At 33.9% G+C, this 22,954-nt stretch overlaps 2 protein-coding genes and 1 pseudogene across 3 annotated transcripts; 2 read left to right on the top strand and 1 right to left on the bottom strand.

Annotated features, from left to right (window-relative positions):
* Positions 1-574: 574 nt before the first annotated feature.
* Positions 575-21,914, bottom strand: LOC146921650 (uncharacterized). Of its 2 annotated transcripts, XM_085714985.1 has the most exons (10): positions 21,481-21,914; positions 21,146-21,259; positions 20,981-21,055; positions 19,615-19,701; positions 18,902-18,958; positions 17,769-17,861; positions 16,482-16,554; positions 16,264-16,339; positions 16,090-16,180; positions 15,574-15,951 (listed from the first exon to the last, which is right to left on the bottom strand). In XM_085714985.1, exons 2-10 carry the CDS (start codon positions 21,191-21,193, stop codon positions 15,832-15,834), a joined length of 720 nt encoding a protein of 239 aa, XP_085571111.1. In that variant the 5' UTR covers positions 21,194-21,259; positions 21,481-21,914; the 3' UTR covers positions 15,574-15,831. The 2 variants fall into 2 exon arrangements, with proteins under 2 accessions (XP_085571112.1, XP_085571111.1); XM_085714986.1 differs by lacking the exons at positions 15,574-15,951; positions 16,090-16,180; positions 16,264-16,339 and adding exons at positions 575-731; positions 815-890.
* On the top strand, positions 2,925-4,395 carry LOC146921652 (F-box/kelch-repeat protein At3g23880-like). Its single transcript, XM_085714981.1, has one exon. It carries the CDS (start codon positions 2,945-2,947, stop codon positions 4,325-4,327), a length of 1,383 nt encoding a protein of 460 aa, XP_085571107.1. The 5' UTR covers positions 2,925-2,944; the 3' UTR covers positions 4,328-4,395.
* On the top strand, positions 12,975-13,836 carry LOC146921651 (putative CCR4-associated factor 1 homolog 11 pseudogene; annotated as a pseudogene).
* Positions 21,915-22,954: the final 1,040 nt, after the last annotated feature.

The following is a 22,954-nucleotide window of genomic DNA, read 5'->3' as shown; positions in this document are numbered from 1 at the left end:
ATCCTGAGCATGTGCTGCTTGCAAACATCCAAAAATTGCCTTTTGTCTCGTGGTCATGTCAAACTTAACTTCCATATCCTGAACACTTTTACTAAAAAGAGCACTCGCCAAAACATGTTGTGCTTTAGGAGGGACAGTGTCTTTGCTAGTAAAACCGCTAACAGCAAAATCTGGAATCGCACCACGAAGACCATCCAAAGCATTATCAAAATCTGAATCCATGCCACATAACCCACTGTCTCTCAAAATATGATCTTGTAGCACCCAAGATTGTGCCCTAGAAGCCACAAAAGCGTACGAAGAAGCCCCTAATGCTGAGTACAAACCCAACCCTCCAAACCTAATAGGTAAAGAAGCCAACCTCCATTGAAGGTCCCCAAAGAAAGGACCCTCCAAACCTAATTAAATTTTGAAAATAACCGTGATAAAAAAAAAAATCCTTAACATAATAATATAATATTCAATAAGAGTGAAATTATAGGCAAAGAAAGTTGTGTCTTGTGACCAAAGATATGTGATGAGTCATCAAGGAAGTATGCATCTCCATGTTATGAGCTAGCAAATGTTCTTATTGTCTATTGAGGCAAAACTACTTGTTAGTTAAAAAGTGAAAACTAGAGGTCGTCACCATGCCCAAGTCCCAAACACGTCCATTCAAGCCAACTGCTATCTCGAACGAGAGTTTCTTCCCTAAAGTATCAAGTACAGGACATGTGGGTGTGCTGAGAAGCCTACAAACAACACACAACATCTCGTAACATGATTTGTTAAAAGTATGCATGGACAGAAAAAGTAAATTAATTAGATTCCATACATCCTTGAGAGACCAGTTGAACACTCAAACATATAGCCTTCTTTTAGGGCACCAAACTCTCCAGCTTTCCCACTGGCTAAACCAACACCATAACAAAATCAAAGACATAAGTGCTGACAAATATAAAATGGAAAGAAACATAAAATTAACCAGAGAAAAGGAATTTAAAGATGAAGTGAAAGCAAAGCCCCAACCTGCAAGGTGAAGAATTAGGCAAAAGAAACACAACCCAGAAACATTATTTAACAGCAACAGGTCAAGTGCAGGTCAAGTGTTAGTTTCCATGAAAGAACAAAAGAGGGACAAAGAAACATGTGAATTATTTTTGCATGTTAACTTTCACAATAATTAATAAAGCATCCAATGTTCTAACACTATGAGTAATGAGAGTCTAAGAGAAATCAAATATGCTATGCAAATAGCATACAAAAATAATTTATGCACACCTCAAACTTGGGTATATTTCCTCCTTCAAATGCAAGCACCGGTAGAAATGCTAAAGTAGGTCCTTTTGTATCCACAAGAAAATTCTGCACATATATGAATTGAAATTTTAATTAAAAAAATAGAATCAAACTCAAGCCTGAGAAAACAAAAGTCAGTTCTTTTCATCGAAATACAGGGTACAAGAGTTGAACGGAAACAAGCAATCCACGCGTTTTGTGATTCGATTTCTAGGTTGTTTTGATTTTTTGGTTTCTTGAGTTTGTGGTGCTTTAAAAATTCATAATTAATCCGTCCGTTGTCGTAAAATTCTAATATTTTGTGGGGAAATGTTTTTTTTATGTTCTTAACATGTGTGAAAAAACAAATGAAAAAATTCAACCTCTATATAACTTTTCCAGACACACAGGGGAAAATAATTGTGATTTTACACGTTTTGGTAAAAAAAATCAAAATAAATTGAAGCTTTATTCAAAAGAGAATTGATATTTGAACAACAAAATTTAAACAACTTTTGTGACAACTCTCTTTCATACTCTCATTGTAATTTTATTCTCTCTTTTCCTTTGTCTCTCTCTATTATTATTGTCCAACAAGAAGAGAGGAAAAAGGTTGTCACTAAAAGTTGTATAAAATTGGTTGTTAAAATATCATTCCTCTATTCGCAATACTACGTAAATTTCCAGATCCTCTATATGTATTTTTATAGATGTGTCTGCAAAAAAACAGCTCAAAATTCAATTTTTATGTTGATGTTTTGGTGTCTTGAGTTTAAGGCAAGTTAAAAATTCATATTTAATTCGTACATCGTCGAAAAATTCAATTTTTTTTTTTTTGTGGGAGATGTTCTTTTTTTGTCCTTAAATCAAAATAAATCGAGACATAGTCGGAATGTTACAAAAATTTATAGACACCTCTATAAAAATACATATAGAGGATTTGCAAAGTTTCATAGCATTCTGAAGAAGTCTCATTTTTTTTTGACCGAAACGCGAAAAATCACAATTGATGCTCGTTCAGGAGCCAAACTTAAGTGCAGCTGAGGCCACAGTAGTTAACTGCAGCTGGAAGCCAACGGTAGTTAACTGCAGCTGGAAGCCAACGGTAGTTAACTACCGCCCAGGAGCAACAACGTATTTTCCATGTGTTTTTAGGAAAAAACACATTTTAGAAAAACAATAGCAAATATGCTTCCGGCCTCTACTGACATTACAATATCTTTGTGTAACGTCCAAACTTTGGTAATGGTAGATTCTTAGTTTTTATAATGCATATAAACGACTCTTCGTTGATCCGTAAGAACCAATAGATGAAGAAAAAAAATGAGCCCAACAAAGTATCAAGGATTTATAACAAAATAAAAAATCAGCACCTAAAAATCACTCCTCGTTGAGTTCAATTGTATTGACAGTAGAGGCTAGTAGCATATTTGCTAATAATATATATCCATCATGCTTCCAACTTTTACATCTATTAGGAATATTATTAAGTGGCTTTGATCAACGGTAAAAGAAAGAGGTTATGAACGAAAATGAAGGCGTGAGACCCGAATGTGTTGATTTTTTAAATGTACGTAGGAATTAATGACATGTGGGTAGAGAATTGCTTATAAAATGGATCCCTTTCTATAATAACAAACAACTGCACCTTTCCTCAAAAGAAAGAAAACTAATTGCACAAGTTATCATGAACACCTTTCCTCCGCCTCGACAGCTTCCCTATGTGGTGATCCTCCGTAAGACCCCGCCTCCATCCAATGTGTCCGCATTTCTGCCTCCGTCCAATGCGTTGGAAGCGCTACCTCAGCCAAATCCCTCGGTATTGGCAGTAATCCACTCCGAAGAACTTCTTACCGAAATACTATCACATCTTACTGTGAAATCTCTGATGCAACTTAAGTGTGTGAGCAAGACGTGGAAAACCATCATCTCTGATCCCTTATTCATCAAAAAGCATCTTAAGTTATCTGCACGAAACCCACAACTCGCAGTTCTCTCACACTTTGATCGAGATGTTAATGTCAACCCCATCTCTATTAGTCGTTTGGTGGAGTGTACGTGGATTTCCATCACCCTTGCACAATTTGGAGGTGATTTTAATGTCCAACCCATCTCTGTGATTCGACAATACTCAATGCGCACCAACGATTATTACCACCCATCCAATTACGAGAACTGTTATGGGATCGTTGGTTCATGCAATGGATTGATTTGCTTACACCGTTGTGTTTCTTTCACATACTCTGGCCAAGTGCACTCGTTTCGTTTCTTGAACCCTGCCACCAAAACAATAAAATTCAAAACATTAATGTCTCTTCAATTAGATATATATTTCAAGTTTGGGTTCGGTTATGATAATTCAACAGACACCTACAAGATGGTGATGTTAAGATTTAATCATGTTGGTGATGTTGGAGGTCAAGTGAGAAACACGGTCAAGGTTTTCACTTTGGGTGTTAATATTTGGAAAGATATTCAGAGTTTTCCGGTGGAGACCGTGTTTCATCCTAAATCTATTTTGGTTGATTACAGTGGTGTGTATTTGAGTAACAGTTTAAGTTGGTTGGTCCGTCACCGTTATAATTGTCAACGGAATATTCTTCCGATTGAGCAATTTGTGATTATCTCACTTGATCTGGGGATGGAGACATTTACACAGTTGTTACTCCCTCCATGTTGTGATGAGTTGCCACCGCTTGATACTCCGACCCTTTGTGTATTGATGGATTGCCTTTGTTTTACTCATGATTTTGAAAAAACTCATTTCATTATATGGCAAATGAAGGAATTTGGAGTTGAAGACACTTGGACTCAATTTCTTAAAATTTGTTATCAGAATCTTCAAATAGACGACTATAGACTCGATGTTGTTCCTCAAGTGTTTCCATTGTGTCTTGCCGAAAATGGTTATACATTGATATTGGCAATCAATTATCCGGTATTCAATATAAGAGACCAAGCAATTCTCTATAATTTGAGAGATAATAGTGTAAAGAAAATTGAAAATACATGTAGAATTTTTTGGAAGGTTTCCAAGGGCTATGTTGAAAGCTTGATATCTACTTGTTGAAATTAAGTTCCTCTTTGATGATTTACTTGTTTAAGTTTGTGTTAATTCATATGTTTGTTTTGATTTGATAGCATTGTTGAATGATTATCTATTTCATCGTCTACTTTACTTCGGTTTTTTTTTTGTATGCGAAGCCAATTTGTATGCTTTGCATTAATGAAAAACATGGTTTAACTTATAAGTAGCAAGGATTGGTCAATTTTTATCGACAATTAGATCTTTGTAGTCGGTAACGGCTGTCCTAACAGCGGTGTGTAGCAGCCCCTAGGCACTATGCAAAACTTCTCATCTATGAGGGCTTGTAATGTGCCTCAAATAAAGAAATCTTTAGATTTTCAAATGTATGCATGATCAGAAGATATTTTACAAATTACATAACTTTTGTGGAAACGGATACATGGCTCATATGGTATATATAAGATACCATGAACCTAAAAGGGTATTTAAAGTATGGGAAATGTTAACAAATGCTTTCAGAGTACTCTTTAAATATTTTAAATTGTAAGTTTTTATGAAAAGTTGTGTATTCAATACATTGAAAATTGTAATAGTTGACTCTTCTCAAAAATAATTACTAAATTTGAGATCCTTAAAAAATACCCCGAACCCAACTTTAGTATCTTTTGCTGCAGGTTATTGATATATGAACCCTTGTCATCAATTATTATAGTGTGTGTAGTTTTACACTCTTTTTGCCAAATAAAATGCTTCTTGAATGTGACAATAATTTCAAGAGTTGGAGATATGAATATGATTAATTATAATTGACTTCTCTACCAATGCTATCAATCTTTTTTGGTTAGTTTAGTATTCCGTTATAGTTCCTAACTTTTTTATTAAACATATGTGAGTGATAAATTCTGAATGATCTTTTCTTTTATTAATAAACTGAATATATATTTTTTTTAGAGTTATGTTCACTCGACACTTGATTTTTTGTATGTATACCTCATGACACTTGTTTTTTTAATGTATTTAGTCGAGAGAGGTTCATTCAATTTGATTTGGAAGCAATTGCATTCAACATGGTATGGCGGATGTTAATATGTTCAGAGTACTTGAGTTTGACTAAATGGAATTCGTATTCTCTGAAAGGACAAGATCAAAGGTTCAAGACACATGGAAATAAGTAAACTCTGTCGAAGATGAATAGTTTAGGACCGTTGATTTTTCAGTTATTTTACTTATGTATATATAGAAGTTTTTTCATAGGAAATAAAGGTCACGAATTATTATCAGAATTCTTACACTCAAATTATCCAAGTCACAAAGAGAAAAGAGTAACAAGAATGTATGTACATTGATTTGATGAACCCTTTTTATTATTCATGCAAATATCCACCTTATGTCTATAAATTAATGATATAAAATGCAAAATCTGACATTCAGGTAATATACAAGGAATAAACTATAGAGAATATAGTAAATAAGGAGATATAAAAATTTGGATTGGAATAAGCATAACATAAAAAATAAAAAAAAAATAAAAAAAAAGTTTACATAAAAGCACAAATTATATATTATGATGTTGAAGGCATATTTACATTACATGATTTTACTGGTAAATTCATATATGTTATAGTAGTATGTTACTATGACATTACATTGTATACATTTTCCTGTTAGGCATTACTATGACTATGTAGACGGTTTCTGTTAGCACATCCATCTTCTGCTTAGGTTTTTAGTCGGTTTTTAATATATTTTGCATTTAGGTTCTTCAAAACCAAAATTAAAATAATAATCATTCCGATCACATTTATAAACAAAAAACTACTTTTTAACTTCATTGAATATCTAATATATTTGGTCTATATACATAAGGTATTTAATAAACCTAAAAAGTAATTTTTTTTACTTATAAATATGATCGAAGGGAGTACATTGTCTATATTTATGATGCTCATATAACAATAACACAATTGCAGGTGACTTATAGGTGTGAGCAAAATATCCGATTACATGGTTAAAAGCACATCCAAATCCAAAATAGGAGATGAGAATGTTTTGCGCCTTCAAATCATATTGAACCTTCCTTTTGTCATCGTCACTCCAATCGGCTGTTGGTTTTGCTAGTGGGACACCATTGGCAACAACTTGCGGTTGGAACCGCCCGTTGACCACGGCATCCCACACGTCCATGTTAACCGATTGAATATGAACGCTCATGCATTCTTTCCAATAGTCATAATTTTCTCCGTCAAAAATAGGTGCTCTATTTTAAGCCCCTTTGGGCTCCTTATTTGACATATCTATCAACTCTTCCGGTAGTTAATCGTTAGTCAAGAGACCAAGCTATAGATACCACTTGTTGGTCTATATGGCCAATAAGGAAGCGCTCTAGAAGGGGTGAATAGTGATTTGAAAAATTTATGGAGTTTTGGCGAAAGCGTTTTGAAATATTTTGACTTATTGGAAACATAATTGAACAATCACAAATTATGACAAATTTTTAAGACTATGTACTAATAGGATTCACAAGCGAATTAAGTGATTCACAAGCTAAATCTTATTTCAATTAATAATACTTGAACAATTTACAAAACAAGACAATTTCAAAACCAAACATACCTATAAGAAAATATAACAAGCTAGAAATCAAAAACACAATGTATATGCAATTGATGAATTGTTGAGAATTGAAACTAATTGATCCAAGTATAATAGTGAAAACCTAATTCAAGGAATTAGGCCAATTTAACCAAAAAGTACTTAGATCAAAATCAATTTCTATCCTATTCATTATTCAATTTAAGCATATACAATTATCAAAATTAAAGAGGAAAGGAAGAGAGAAGGACACCGAGATTTTTATAATAGTTCGCTCTTTCTTCCTCACTTCGAGCTACGTCTACTCTTCTTGGTGAAAAACGCCTTCACAATGACTTCCACTAATAGTAGCAAAGTTGAATTATCCTAGTTCTTCAACCCCTATGTAACCACTCCCCCAAACTTCAAATAACCTTTGAATTTGGTCCTTCTTGATGTCTTCGAATCCTCAAGTATCCGTGCACCCCTTCAAGCTCTTCACTCAAGCACTTCGATGATACGTCCGGCAAATGGATCCCCTTGAACACAAGAACAATTAGAAAGAACCCCCAAGACCTTTGGAGGTGGAATTAGATTATTCACTTCACTTTAGAACCTTGATTAATCCCAACCAATTTCCTTGAAAGAACCAACTTACAATCCCTATTAGCACCCATGCAAATCATATGACTCAATGTACAAAGTGATTCTTAGAAAAAGTGCTTAATCTTGAAGAATGTATGAACAATGAGTTTTTGAGACCTAGAGAGAATAGATGCAAATGATTCAATACTTTTGGTGTTATGAGGAAGTGTGTGTATATAGAAAAGGGTAGCAAAAGCAAAATTTTGGCCAAAAACAACATAGTGAATCGATTCACTTAATGTGTGAATAGATTCAGACAGTTAAATGATAAGCCAAATGTGCTATGAAGGTTGATACGCATCATACAAGTTTTGAATCGATTCAAATATCCCGGAATGAAGATTGATACCATTCAAATTCTTATGAATCTATTCAACCAAAGTCAGAGAGTTTTTATGATACGATTCATATAATTTGAATCAATTCAATGTGATACTAGTCATGAAACTTTAAATCGATTCAAACATCACAAGGAAGGATTTTGACACACAAAAATGAAGTTTTCTATACACGACAACACACAAGACATCAAGGGATCACATGAAACAATGAGACATGATTTTCTAGGTGCTTTAACAAGTTTCCAACCTAGAACTAATCAACATAATGAACAACATCAAATAACCTAGCTATTTAGACATCATCAAAACATAAACCTGTAACTAAAAGCAATATTAACTTCAATCTCCCCCTTTTTGATGATGTCAAACACATGTTGATGATGTGAGCTAATCTCCCCCTGAAACATAGCATACAAGAAACTGCACCAAACAAGCAAACAAACATGACAATATATAACATAGGATATAGTCACGTATGAGGAGATACATCAACATAGTCTCCCCCCTTTGACAACGTCAAAAAGGGATAGGAACAAAAGTGGAGCAAAATAGAAAGAAAAAAAAAAGCAAGTAAGCAATCGCAATTGACTACAAGCCGATATGCAATCAAGAAAAATAAGCATGCATAAAATCAACAATAAAGATAACAACAAGCATGGATACCAATAACCATAAACATGTGCATAAACACAACAACCAATTTTCATACACAAGACAACACTCATGATAAAATAACCTCCCCCTATAACAATGCCAAAGAGGGATGGTGCTTTTTACAAAACAAATTATGTTGGATATTTATATGTTGGCTTCACTTTTGCCTAAAACAAATATTCAAATGTAATGTTGGAGATGATGTTCCAACATTCTTGCAAGGCTCAGTACGCTCTGTAATTGTGCCATGATTTGCGTACGCATTTCTTATTTAAGGAATCCACGCCTTTATTTCTTGTTGGTCAAACCGCGTGCCTTTATGTTCAGAATCGGAACGTTTATTATTTCCTGAAGGAGTGCTAACTACTTAGGAAAGTATGAATGTGTACGAAGATGTTCCTATTAATGTGCCTACATTTTAGGACTTTCCTTATTTGGTTCTGATTGATGTGAAACGGATCACCGTTTGTTCTGAAGCCCAACAAGTTGTTCTGACCCGTATTGCTTCAGTATATATAGAAGACTACAAGATCATTTTCAGCATTCAAGCCGTTATTACAAGATTAGATCATTTCTAGGGTTTTGAGTCTTTTGTTTGTGAGCCTTTCATGTATCACCTTGATGCATGTTTAGGATTGTGTTTTGAGTTGTATTTTGTTCACTCCTCTGAAGCTTTTAAGCAAAGAGGTAGGTAGTTTGTGTACTGCACCAAAGCTATGAAGCACGGTGTTTAGTTGTTTTGTTTTGAAGGTAACTTCATCTGATTGTATTTGTAATTTGAGAATCACAGGGGTTGTGATCAGTTGTAAGGGAGTGAGATGGGATCTCAGATCTAGGAGTTCCTAGGTTGAAGTCAGTACGGGTAGGTCCTAGGTCTTTAGTGCAAACAAGGTGTTTACTGAGAGCTATTGAATAAGGACTACACTAGTGGATTTCCTTCCTGGCTTGGTAGCCCCTAGAGTAGGTGACGTTGCACCGAACTGGGTTAACAATTCTCTTGTGCCTTTTATCTTTCTGTTATTTATTTTCCTTGTTAATTTTCATTTACTGCTGGCACGATGTTCTAAACATTCGTAATTTATGTTTGGTGTTGGAACATCACATAAAACATTTGGTTGCTAGTATGCCAGAATTTTAAATTCCCAGCACACAAGAAAAAAAAATTACCATGCAATTTATTGTGTGCGCATTTGAACAGACAAGTTTTTATAAAACACCCCCCAAAACAAATAACATGTAAACAATCGCAATTGAATTACAAGCAAGCATGCAATACGAGGCATAGAGAAAATATAGCTTGCAACAAGGGATGAATAAAATCAACAAGAAACAACTACTCATGCATAATATCACAATAGTAACATGGGAAGAACATATCAAACACAAGATAGGGTAAGAGGTAATTTTCACGGAGAAGTCAAAACACATTTGACACTCAATGAAAATTCTTTACCTATAACCAAAACTTACTCCCTTGTAAGAGCGCTCTAAGGAGAGATAATAAGAGACATGCCTATTGTGACCATCCAACATGATAAGACAATGGGGAGGTTTAGAATTCGAAATCCTCGTGTACGCCTTCATCAAACTTTTGCTCATGATGTCCTTGAGATTAAGGAGCTTATAGTGGAGCATCATCTTTGACTTTTTCTCATTCATCATCAAACCTACAACACACTAAAACAAACATACCTTTGCCAATCTTTTGGGAGTAAGAGAGAAACAAGGAATTCCATAGTTGACTTGTGAGTTTTGAGATGTGTCCAAAAGGAAAAATCTAGTTTCTTTTGAAAATAAGAGTAGTGGCCGCATCTTAATGTCTTGGACAACCTATCTAGCTCTCTACCCATATGATAGAGAGCTATGATAGGTTCCGAGATACGCTTATGCTCTCTACCCATCTAGCTCGACCGTGATAGAATTTGTGAGGCATCCTCTTGCGAAATGAACAGCTCCATCGCAGGTTTGTCTAAAGGTTCTACAATCAAAACGAATGTTTCCCTCGCAAAATCTGTTAACCTAATCATAGGGTAGCATCTTCAAAAAGGCCTCCACGAGCAGCTCCCTTGCTCATTCAAAGTCATCACTCTTTACCAAGAGCAACGACTTGGAGGGCTACTGTTCTGGACCAGCTAAAACACCTAGGCCCAATTACTTTGGCCCAATACAAATACAACCCAAATTCCTCATTTGGAAATATTACTCGCAACACACCCCCTCCTCGCGAGGGGTTTCTCGGAGCAACAATGACCAATTTAAATGAATGATAACGGTCACCATCAAGGCTCATGTGAATCTCTCCTCGGCGGTTACAATTCCTATGAATTCATACCGCCGATCACACGTGTGCCTTACAACGGCTCTGCAAACACCCACCTCTATATAAAGGGGACTATTCGCAGTCCCCAGGGTAGAATCTCTCTCTCTAAACCCCATTATGATCTCTTACTGATTTGAGCGTCGGAGTGTCTGCATGTACACCCCCCCCCCCCCCACCGTTCCAGTTATCAACTAACGCATTCCACCACCGCACACAAACTGCACCGGTAGTCACCTTCTGATCAGGTACGATCAGAAATTATTTACAAAATGAAATAATTTAGTGAATAAATCAAAATAATATATGTAGTTTGTTGAAATATTAATGTCAAACAATGTTTGAGAATTATGGATGTTCAAATATAAGGATCGATACAAACATTATTTAAATATTGAAAAAAAATTGATGTTAACCCTCTGGTTCTCAGGAAAAAGGAGTCTGATAACCAGAAGTTCGACCAAGAGGTATGTAAAGTTTGGCCAAGAATTGTTCCGTGTATAAATATTGAAATTTATGTAAGGGTATTTTTGTCTTAAAAATACCGCTATCTTTTGATATTTATTCTCTCTCCCCTCTAAAAAAAAAATTTGAAAATTTTTTATTTTTGAATGACAAACGTTGGTAATTAATTGTTAGATTAATGTTTAATCGTTCAGTTGGGTTTGATTTCAAAACCTTCAACGTCTTATCATTTATCTCAAACCAGTTGAGCTTGAGATATTTTTTTTTTTTTGAAAAAAATATTCATAACAACTTTTCATTTGAAGCCTTGTTTCTGATTTTTCTTTTAGATTATGATAAAAAAAAAAACTATAACAAGATGCTCTGGCCTGCGAAAAAAATACAATACTCTTAAAATTATATTTTTTTTAAAAAGTGATTTTTAAAATTTAAAAAAAAAGGTTTAATTGCTAGTTTGGTCTCCTATTTTCACCATTTAGCTTAATTGGTTACCATGTTTAAATTTTTTTGAAAGTTTTGGTCCCTCCACCAACTATTTGGTCGAAAATATGATAATATGACATGTTTTAAATGATGTTTTAAGGAAATTTTCCTACAATTTAATCATTATTGATCTTTTTTCGTTGTTAAATAATATACCATGTCATTTAAAACAAAACATATCAAACCACCAATTGTTAGTTCAAAAATATGATGAAGGGGCCTAAACTGTCAAATTTCAAATAGGGGGACAAATTCTAAAAAATAGTGAAAATAAGAGGACTAATAGCCGCAATTAAGAAAGAAAAAAAAAAAACAATGACAGACACCCTCTTAATATATATATAATTTATAAAAACTATTCATAGAACAAAGTATTTTTTAGCATCAATGAAAGTTACTTCGTTGGTAAGAAATTGACTCATTCTTAAAGTCGTGGGTTTAACTCTTACTCTTAACATGAAGATATCTTTCAAGGATGATTTGTAAGTACTTTTATTAGTGCTAGTCGAGCCTTAAAATTCATCCTGATCTTGATGAGTTTTGGAATCTAACTCATCTAAACTTTTTTCTATAACAGAAAAAGATTTTTTTAGGATAATCAAAGAATATATATTAATTAACATTAATGATTTGTTTGGCGTTAACCCTCGGTTCTCAGGACAAATGAGCCATAATAATCTAAAGTTTTAGTGAAAGGAAAGTAAAGTCTGGTAAATAATTGTTCCATCCAAAAATCGAACTCAGGTTCTTATTAATTGACAGTTTACTAGTTTTTTTTTTTGGAGCTCGAGATAATTGTGAAAATAATAAAAAAGATAATAATTATGAAAAAAGAGAGGGGTATAAAAAATTACAAAAAACTGAAACCAATGAAATAAAAGTTTGAAAAATAAAATAAAATCTTTCTAAAACAGATGAAATCTTTTTTCTTTGACTCAAGTGAAAAAAAATTAAATCCAGAAGAAAAAAAAATACATCAAATCTTATTAGATCCTCCCCTAAAAAGAAAAAAATAAAACCTTATTAGTTTGTTACACTTCACGGTCGTTAATATAAACTAAACCTAATCCAGCTTTTTCTCACTAAAAACCCTAAACGCGTTACTCACCTCTATAAATACTATATCTGCCGAGTTATATAAAACTATTCTTTTTCTAAGCTTATCGCACATCAAAGTGCTGTAGAGTTTTCTTTCCTTTTCAGAATTCCAAGATCAAGCTGCGATCATGACAAAAACGTGCATGCTGAGTGAAGAGTTATCGAAACCAATCATTGTCAGAGAAGTTTGGGCACACAACTTAGAGAATGAATTCCATCTCATTCGTGATGTTCTTCCTGAATATGGTGAATATTCTTTGGTCTCGATAGACACTGAATTTCCTGGAGTTATCCATACACCAAAATTCGACCATCGCCACCTTCAACCCTCTGATTACTACAGATACGTTTTGAAGCCTAATGTTGATGATCTTAAACTCATCCAACTTGGACTCACTTTAATAGATGGTTGCGGTCACCTTCCTGATTTTGACACCGATAATCGCTACATTTGGCAATTCAACTTCTGTGACTTCAACGTTGAGCGTGACCCTCACAACAAGGACTCCGTTGACTTGCTTCGTCGACAAGGGATTGACTTCAATCGTTGTGTCTCTCAAGGTGTGAATTCATTCCGTTTTGCTGAACTAATGTCGACGTCTGGACTTCTATTCAAGAAATCAATGACTTGGGTGACTTTTCATGGCGCTTATGATTTTGGATACCTGGTGAAGATATTGATCCGAAGAAATCTGCCTGATAGTTTGGAAGAGTTTTTGAACATTTTGGAAATGTTATTCGGAAGGAATGTCTATGATTTGAAACATATGATCCGCTACTGCAATGCATTGTATGGTGGTCTTGATCGGGTTGCAAGTACACTCAATGTGGATCGGGTTGTTGGAAGGTCTCATCAATCCGGATCCGACAGCTTGTTGACATGGCAGACGTTTCATAAGTTGGTGCAAACACATTTCAGTCACAAAGAATTTGAAAAATACGCTGGAGTAGTATTTGGATTAGAAGTTGCTCGATAAATTGTAAAATCGAAAGTTGTAACGTCAAAATCAGAAACATATTCAAAAATTTCGTTTCTTTGAATTATTGTTTTTTATGTTAATCTGCATGACTTACTTTATTCTGTCTTTTAGCTTCCTTTATTTTATTCTGTTATGAGTATTTCTACAAAACAAACTAAACCATAAAGTAAAAAAATACACTAGAATGGCCTATTTAAAGTGTCTGAAAAAAAATACACAAATTGAGAGCTTTGGTGTTCGTAGCTAAAGAAACCATAAGATTGAATTTGATATTTGCAACTCTTAAGTTGTTTTCCTTTGTATGTGTATGGATTCATTCTATTATAATGAGATATACAAAGTTGACTAATCAAAAAATGACATTGAAGTTTTAAAGAGATATATATGATGTTAAAATTTTTGTCTAAGGAGCTGTTAATAAATGTTATAATGTATAATGACTTGTTAGACATGTTTTTGATTTGTTATAATATCTTCATGGTTACTTTAGAAGGATATTCAATCATAGTTAGTGTCAAACAATGGCATATATGCCAAATATGATAATTTGTATGTATCCCCTCATATACCTTTGTTTATATTTCTTTCAATAAAGAATATCACCCATTGTCTTTCATAAATTTTTTATGAATGATGACTAAATGTCATTGGAATTTTATTGACCGCATCCAACTTGATATTATTTCATGTGTTAATTTGTTGGTTTAATGTTTCATTAGTTATGTATGGAATGATGCCTTAATAATGTGGGCCATCACTTCTGAAATTCAAAGGAAATATGCGATTTCAGTTAGTTATCTGTAATCAAACTCTGATATGTATTCAGTATATGATGAGTTTAGATTCTGTCAATATTGAGATGTTTTACTGTTAAGGAGTAGTGGTTCCAAAATCTGCTATGGTTCTACTGTGACAATCTTGGTGAGTTTATATTTGGTGTTTGGTAAATTCCGAAAATATGCATCATATGAGACATGCTTGCACTGATACTATACATATTGCGAGGTAAAGTTTGGTGAAGCTGTGGATTTGACTTTGAAGATTAATCTTTTAACTGTTATAATAGGTTGCTTCATGTGTGTCACAGAGCTAGGCACTAAGTTTTGCTTTATGTAAAATAGACCAAATCAAACATCATGGTGTTTTAGGATGGTGTCTTTGGTTAAATTGTTGTTTGTCTTGTGGCTAAGTATAGCCTTTAGTCCTAGAGCTATGTTGGTATATCAAACTTTTGTACAGTGGTTTGTCCAACTTTTGATCATGATTTTGTGGGCTCTCGGCAACCCTTTATGGAAGGTGGGTAGAGCTTCGCTCACTTTGATGATGAGTTTGGACTGTTATCAATTATCGGAAAAAAATGTATTTTGAAATAATCAAATAATATTTATTTTGATGTGTCCAAATCATTTTATTTAAATTTTTGATCAAGCAAGTGTTGCTCTTGCGATATGTGATGAGTTTCTATTGTTGATATGAATAAATGACGGCACGCGCATGATATGAATAAATGGTTGATTGAATGATACTGTTGGAATTCAGACAAATGATGAAGTTTGACCACCCCTTATTAAATTTTGAAAATAACAAAGTAATAGTGATAAAATGATTTTCTTTTTTAGCAAAATAATATAATATTCAATAAGAGGGTGAAATTATAGGCAAAGAAAGTCGTGTCCGGTGACCCAAGATGCCTATTTGCCTCTAGACGAAATGAAGCATGTTGTGAGCTAGCAATAACAGAATATGGTACCATCAGCTTTTTAAATTAGACAAATATTGCAAGTGCTGTATTCCTATCAAATATCAAAAGATAAGGCTTGATTTTCTATCAAATATCTTGTGGAGGCAATGATATAACAGGAAAACTGAACTCCTAGTAACAAAGAACATCTCATATAATTGAACAGCTAAGGTGTTGAAATTCATCTGTGCACTTTAAGTGGTGGTTGTAGTCTCGGACAGTGCTCGCCCCGCAGAAGCATTGATATTTGGTCACTGGACCCTCTGCAGCAGCTTTTCAGCCATTATTTTCTGTTGGACACCACTCAATACCTCTGAGTTTATAAGTGCATTAGCTACGATGATAGTTGTAGATGGAGATGAGGCATTGACCTAGATGAAACAGCAATTTCAAACAGAAAACTGATATTAATATGAAAAATTACATGATGGTCAGGGTTTCATAAGAGACCAGAAACAAAAAAGAAATAATGCAACATGGAATGTGAAAACTAGAGGTCGTCTCCATACCCAAACACGTCCATTCAAGCCAACAGCTATCTCGAACGAGAGTTTCTTCCCTAAAGTATCAAGTACAGGACATGTGGGTGTGCTGAGAAGCCTACAAACAACATACAACTTCTCGTATCATGATTTATTAAAAGTATGCATGGACAGAAAAAGGAAATTAATTAGATTCCATACATCCTTGAGAGACCAGTTGAACACTCAAACATATAGCCTTCTTTTAGCGCACCAAACTCTCCAGCTTTCCCACTGGCTAAACAACATAACAAAATCAAAGACAGAATTATGCTTGCAGAAATAAAATGGAAAGAAACATAAAATTAACCAGAGAAAACCTTTCATGATATAAAGGAATTTAAAAATTTAAAAATGAAGTCAAAGAATAAGATACCAACCATCAGTGCAAGACAGCTCAGGATTCATTCCAGGGATTGCTTTAACAACCCGCACATAAAGCAAAGCACCAACCTGCAAAGTGAAGAATTATTAGGCAAAAGAAACAAACCCTCCTATAAAAACAGACATACCAAGGAAACATTATTTAACAGAAACAAGGTAATGACAGGTAAGTGTTGGTTTGCAGGACAGAACAAAAGAGGGAAAAAGAAACATGTAATTATTTTTGCATGTTAACTCTCACAATAATTAATAAAACATCCAATATTAGAAGACTTTAGTTTAATCAAACGGTAATGCGTTATGCATACGCAATAATCTGTGGCCGTGTGGGCAGCCGCAGAATTTAATAATAGTGGCCCAAATACAAATACATCTTAACTGAAAAAATACGCCAGCCTCATAGTCTTGGCCACATCTTAAAACAAAATAAAAGAGATATACGGTGCTGATTTGTTCTTTAAATTTAGTGAATCCAAGAGATTTGGGTGGAGACATGGAGTACAAAATTACCATGCAACAAGCGTTCACAGGACACATTTGCTAATAACTAAACCCCATTTGGAGATATCCTATTCATCCAAAGGCATAATTTAGACCAAGAAATACTTGAACCTACTCCACATACACCACTAGTAATGATTTTCAAACATTCCCTCCCATGAGCATCCCGAGTGTACCCATTTCATTTTATTTTAGTGGTACTCATAATTTTAATCTACCAGTTTTAACAGACAAGAGGCAAGATTTCTCAAGCAGGCTAGTAAGTAGTGACTTGACTTAAAGATTAGTTAGGATATTGTGGCAAGTAACTGGTCTCAAAGTCTCTGTTTTGACATAACTACGCAAAAGGTATTGGGCCAACGTTTGACCTCCAATCTTCTTGTGATTGGTATAATTTATAAACAGAACTCTTCGCTTATATCTAGTTTTTTAACTAGTTTTTATTATTGATAATCTAGATTTATAAATAAAAAAATAAATTAAACCTACCCAAGCCCCTCAACATTCATGATAACTGTGAATGTCATAATCCATAAAGCAAAGTAACTATAATATGAGACATTGTCAGGACTAATTCTAGAAAAGGATACCACAGAGAAATAAGTATCCTAGACAGGTATCTATTTTATATAAAAAAGGGTTATATATCAACAATAAAAAGATAAAATGATGTACAGAAATTAAACATAAAGTTTAGCACAGTTCTAACACTATGAGTAATGAGAGTCTAGGAGAAATCAAATATGTAATGCAAATAGCATACAAAAATAATTTATGCACACCTCAAACTTAGGTATATTTCTTCTAGTTCCTCCTTCAAATGCAAGCACCGGTAGAAATGCTAAAGTAGGTCCTTTTATATCCACAAGAAAATTCTGCACAAATATGAATTGAAATTTTAATTAAAAAATAGAATAAAACTCAACAACAACAACAACAACCAAGCCTTATCCCACTAAGTGGGGTCGGATACATGGATCAAATTACGCCATAATGTTCTATCCAAAACTCAAGCCTAAGAAATAAAAGTCAGTTCTTTTCACCGAAATAGAGGGTTCAAGAGTTGAATGGAAACAAGCAATTCACGTGTTATAGGTTAGGATGCAACCACTCTGAATTACCATCATGGGCTTGTATTTGTGTAGACAAAACTATAGTTATGAGGAAGGGTAATATCACCATGCAATTGCTAATTCCCCTTTTAGTCAACATTAAGGACTTAACGAAGTTGATAAATACTGATGTAGAGCTATAAGCCTGGAGTACTCCTCTGGGGCAATGTGCTAATCTGACTTGGGTTTCAGAAACTCTAAGGAAAAAGATATCTCAATATTATACAATGTTGTCGATGGCAGAAGGCCCAAAATTCACCATATAAACATACTCTTGTGTCCCATGGTGCCTCCATGGCGGGCAATATTCACAAATTTCCTATGGTGGTTGACCAAAAATCCGCCACGCCATGACCACCATTTAACAACACTGATGTTATATGGTTATGTTAAAAGGTGCCAAATGTTTTGCTAACAGTATCTTTATAGACCAAACATCAAATAATATAACCCTACTATATGCTGGAATAAAACAATCCAACATGGAATAAATCCTAAAATAAAAATAGTCATGTATTGGAAACCCTAATTTCAAAATTGAAATCCTAAAACTACTTGCACAATTCACACCATGTACTTTATAGTTAATAGAACCTATACAAATTGCATTTAACAAGAAAGTAGAGCAGAGCTAAAAGACTACTGTGAACTGAAAAACAGAACAACTAAAACTACTTGCACAATTCACACCATGTACTTTATAGTTAATAGAACTTATACAAATTGCATTTAACAAGAAAGTAGAGCAGAGCTAAAAGACTACTGTGAACTGAAAAACAGAACAAATATATAAACTTTCTTACATCTGATCTGGAGTCAACGATTATTCCAAGAACTGAATCCTCTGCATGCGGCACATACTGTACAAAACAGCATAATCAGAATATGGAAGGAAAAAAGATAGCATTTATCTGATCCTATGGAAAAACATTGCTAGTCTATTCGTTATGAAACGGGCAAGGTAAATTATATAGTTTAGCCCAATGCTGGAAAGGAAAATCAAAACTTATGTCCATTTGGAGATGGTTTTCTTCCTGAATATATATGTATGATGTGTGCTAAGGAGTGAACATTTAATAGAAAAACAGGACACACATCTCTTAATTTCATGACCACCTTCTCATTCAAAATGGTTTGAAAGAGATCCATGGCAAACATTTTAAATGTCCAACACAAATTACATGTCAAGTACTGCCTCCACATATAATGACAAATTTTGACACTAAGAAATAAAATTGCAATGAAAACTGAAACCATTGATTTTGGGATATTATTCCCATCCCACCAACTTCCACTTTAGCCCTCTTGTTGTAGAATGGAAACATATCAGTCATATCAGTCCATTCTAGGAATACATATAAAAGAAACACATGTTCAATTGTAATGCATATATTATCAGCTAATTGGCTGAAAATAGAGAAACAGGTTATAAAACCAGAATGGGATTGGACCAGTAACATTGAAAAATCAACATTGACACGTCAGTCAAAGAAATCCTTCACACTTATATACTCACCCTCTTTTGAGAACTTTCAACCCAGTACTTATTAGGCTTGGAGAACCTAAGCCTGCCAGCCTTCATTACAGAAATCACATCGCCGTCCTAAAAATTGTTACAAATGAGAATCCATTACTAACAGAATGGAAAATTTGAGAAAAATACAAGTACTATAATTTATTATTTTTTTCTTGCTAAGAAGATACCAAGTATGGAGATGAGTAAAGAAATAAGAGATTTAGAGCAAGACACCTTCGATTCACACAAAATTTGAAGTTCAGCAAAGTGTATAAACGGAAAATTTCAATGGAATGAAATGAAAAAGATCGAAACGTCATAATATTACTAATAGTATGTTGAAATCTTAGTTAATAAAATGATGAGTTTCTAATCACTTTATCCCCAAGTAGAACAAGAAAACCACTATATAATTTCTAGGTGAAATATGTTTACTTAATTGCTAATATGCACTACTTATGTAAAGGAATTATGAAGGCATTAGCAACTTTAATTTTTACAATGGAGATATGAATACCAATATCTAGTGTATGTGTGTGTTTATGCAGTCTGATTTGTATGTTTCATTAGGTTAAAATTCAACAATATCATCATAGAAAAATGGAGCAGAGGCAAGCACTTATGCATCGAACATTTTCTAATCAGCTTGATTGTGAAAATTTGAAAATCACACTAAAATTTGCATAGCCAATTCATGCTGGAATGGTAAAAAATTATTTTGTACAAGCTGTAACTGGAAATATAGCAAAATTTTGTAAAGAAACAGAGTTGATTTGCCTTTTGTTTATGCTCAAACTCGTTTAAAATCATTAAATATCAACCCTCTTCATTCAAGGACATCCTACTTAGTCTAAAGATTTCAGAAATATGATGATTCTAGGGAACCTATCATGCAACCAGCATTGAAGGCAATTCCTTACAAGCCTTGGTCCCTATTATATTAGTTGCAACTCAACTTTCATACATGTTAAGTTTAATCATTTTGTTCTTAGGCAGGCTACCCACCACCCACAAAGTATAGAAGTTTCCATAGTCAGCTCCACACAATTTGGAACTCTAAAGGTGAAAATGACTTTATGATCAACGAACAGACAAATTTTCCCCTCCCAAGCCTAAAAAATCTAGGAATAGTAAAGCAGAAACTATAATTAAAAAAAGTCCAATGCAAACATCGTTTTTCAAATAGCATATCGTTTTTCCCCTCCCAAGCCTAAAAATCTAGGAATAGAAAATGCATTGATAAAAACGAGTGTCTACGGGCGCATTCATTATAATATACAGAATTGATGCAGAACTAAAAACAGAGTGACACATGACTTAGCATACTAACGAATGAGTATTCTAATTTGCGAAACTAGAGACCTACCTGCCGAAGACCGCCTCCAAGCTTAATAGTCTGGTTTGTCATGGTAGAGAGGTCAAGAACCACATCGCCAGGATACTAAAAAACCGCAAACATGAATTTTATTAACAGAAAATATAATGCACAATATTGCATTGTATCCATCAACAAATAACAGCATCCACTCACCACTAATTGATCTACGTTTGTAGCGGAACCAGCGGATTTACTTTCCATTTCACCGAGAAATAAGAATCGACAGCTTTTCAAAAGTCACAACAACTTCCTATTTGAAATTTGAATCTGTAAACAACATTTCACATCAGTAAACTCATCGTCCGCGCATTTCAAACTAACTAAATAAATTAAAATTTCTCTAACTTCTACAACCTTTTACAGAAAATCTAATAAAAAAAATACAGGAACAAAGAAATTGGTAGCTTCATTATTGAATCAACAAAACAATGGTTCCCTAATCAAAACTAGTTGAAAAAATTTGGGCAGCAAAAACAAATTGAACTAACCTGCAAATGAGAAGCAGCGAGAATAAGGGTGTGAGGTAGAAGCGCAGGTGATGGAGGAGGAGGAGCCGCCGTGTCAGTAGTGTTGGAGTGGTGGAGTTTTAGGGTTATTGTGTTTGTGTGGTGGCGGTTTGGTTTTGTTTTGTTTTGTTTGAACAGTCTTCAACTGCAGAGTAAGAAAATAAAATTATAAAAGACAAATAAATTATCAAATTAATCTAATTTAACTATTTGACACATAATTTGTCAAAAAAAAAAATACTAATTGACACAAAAAAAAAATTGAACAAGGACACATAAATAATATTGAAGGTTAAGATATATTTTTCAATTAACTTATTTTGTTAAAATTTCTATCTTGTAAAAAAAGTTAGATATTTCATTTTTAGTCGCAATAAACTCGTGTTAAGTGCGGGGGCTTGTGCTCCGCACGAGTTGGGCGTCGAAATGCGGGTTATGTGTCAAAGTGCATTTGCAATATTATCTACATTGAAAAATAAAAAATGATAAAAAAATTTAGGGGAAGAAAATATTAATAATAGGGTCTTGCTAACCAGTGTGGTTAAGGAAACCAAAAATAGTATACTTACATTGAATTCAACAATGTTTTGACTTTTAAAAAGTTAAATTCTTCACTTTTCACCATTTTTCAATGCAATGTTTCTATTTTCATCATCTTAACCAATGCCCCAAGGGCACTATTTAGCATTTCCCTTAATAATAAAGTTGGGTGAGTTCTAGAGTGATGGCTCAACTAAGTCTCTCACTTAGAAAATTGCTTTTCTGACATCAAAAAGTTCACATTGGCACAAGTAAATGACCAAATTACCCCCAACGGCAGTTACCTGCCTCTGACATATCTGGTGGCAGTTAACTGCCGCTGGCTCAAGAGATAGTTAATTGCATCTGGCTTTGTTGCACTTAAGTGCAGTTCCAGTTGTGATTTTACGCGTTTCGATCGAAAAATCAAAATAAATAGAAACTTATTCAGAATTCTACGAAACTTTACAGACCCTCTATACATATTTTCTTAGAGATGTCTGCAAAAAACCAGCTCAAAAATTCAATTTCTAGGTCGACGTATTGATGTTTTGGTATCTTGAGTTATCGGCGCATTAAAAATTCATATTTAATCCATCCGTTGTCGAAAAATTCTAATTTTTTGCGGGAAATGTTTTTTTTATGTTATTAATATGTGTGAAAAAAATAATGAAAAAATTCAACCTCTATATAACTTTTTCGGATGCGCAGTTGGAAAAATATTGCAATTTTACGCGTTTCAGTAAAAAATTCAAAATAAATTGAGGATTAGTCGAAATACTACGAAAATTTGTAGATCCTCTATATGTATTTTTATAGAGGTGTCTGCAAAAAAACAGCTCAAAATTCAATTTTTAGGTTAATGTTTTGATGTTTTCGTGTCTTAAATTTTAGGCGTGTTAAAAATTCATATTTAATCCGTCCCTTGTCGAAAAAT

This window comes from Medicago sativa, chromosome 5 (assembly GCF_051527215.1).
Source record: "Medicago sativa cultivar Bolivia chromosome 5, Bolivia_mono, whole genome shotgun sequence".
Taxonomy (NCBI): domain Eukaryota; kingdom Viridiplantae; phylum Streptophyta; class Magnoliopsida; order Fabales; family Fabaceae; genus Medicago; species Medicago sativa.
The sequence above is the reverse complement of the archived record's forward strand: the minus strand, read 5'-3'. Positions and strand labels throughout refer to the sequence as shown.

Bases quoted from the DNA above. Each gene is read 5' to 3' on its own strand.
- LOC146921652 (XM_085714981.1), top strand. From the start codon at position 2,945: ATGAACACCTTTCCTCCGCCTCGACAGCTTCCCTATGTGGTGATCCTC.
- LOC146921650 (XM_085714985.1), bottom strand. From the start codon at position 21,193: ATGGAAAGTAAATCCGCTGGTTCCGCTACAAACGTAGATCAATTAGTG. The intron at 21,056-21,145 runs GTGAGTGGATGC...GCGGTTTTTTAG, and splicing joins CAAACGTAGATCAATTAGTG to TATCCTGGCGATGTGGTTCT. The intron at 17,862-18,901 runs GTAAGAAAGTTT...ATATTTGTGCAG, and splicing joins TCGTTGACTCCAGATCAGAT to AATTTTCTTGTGGATATAAA.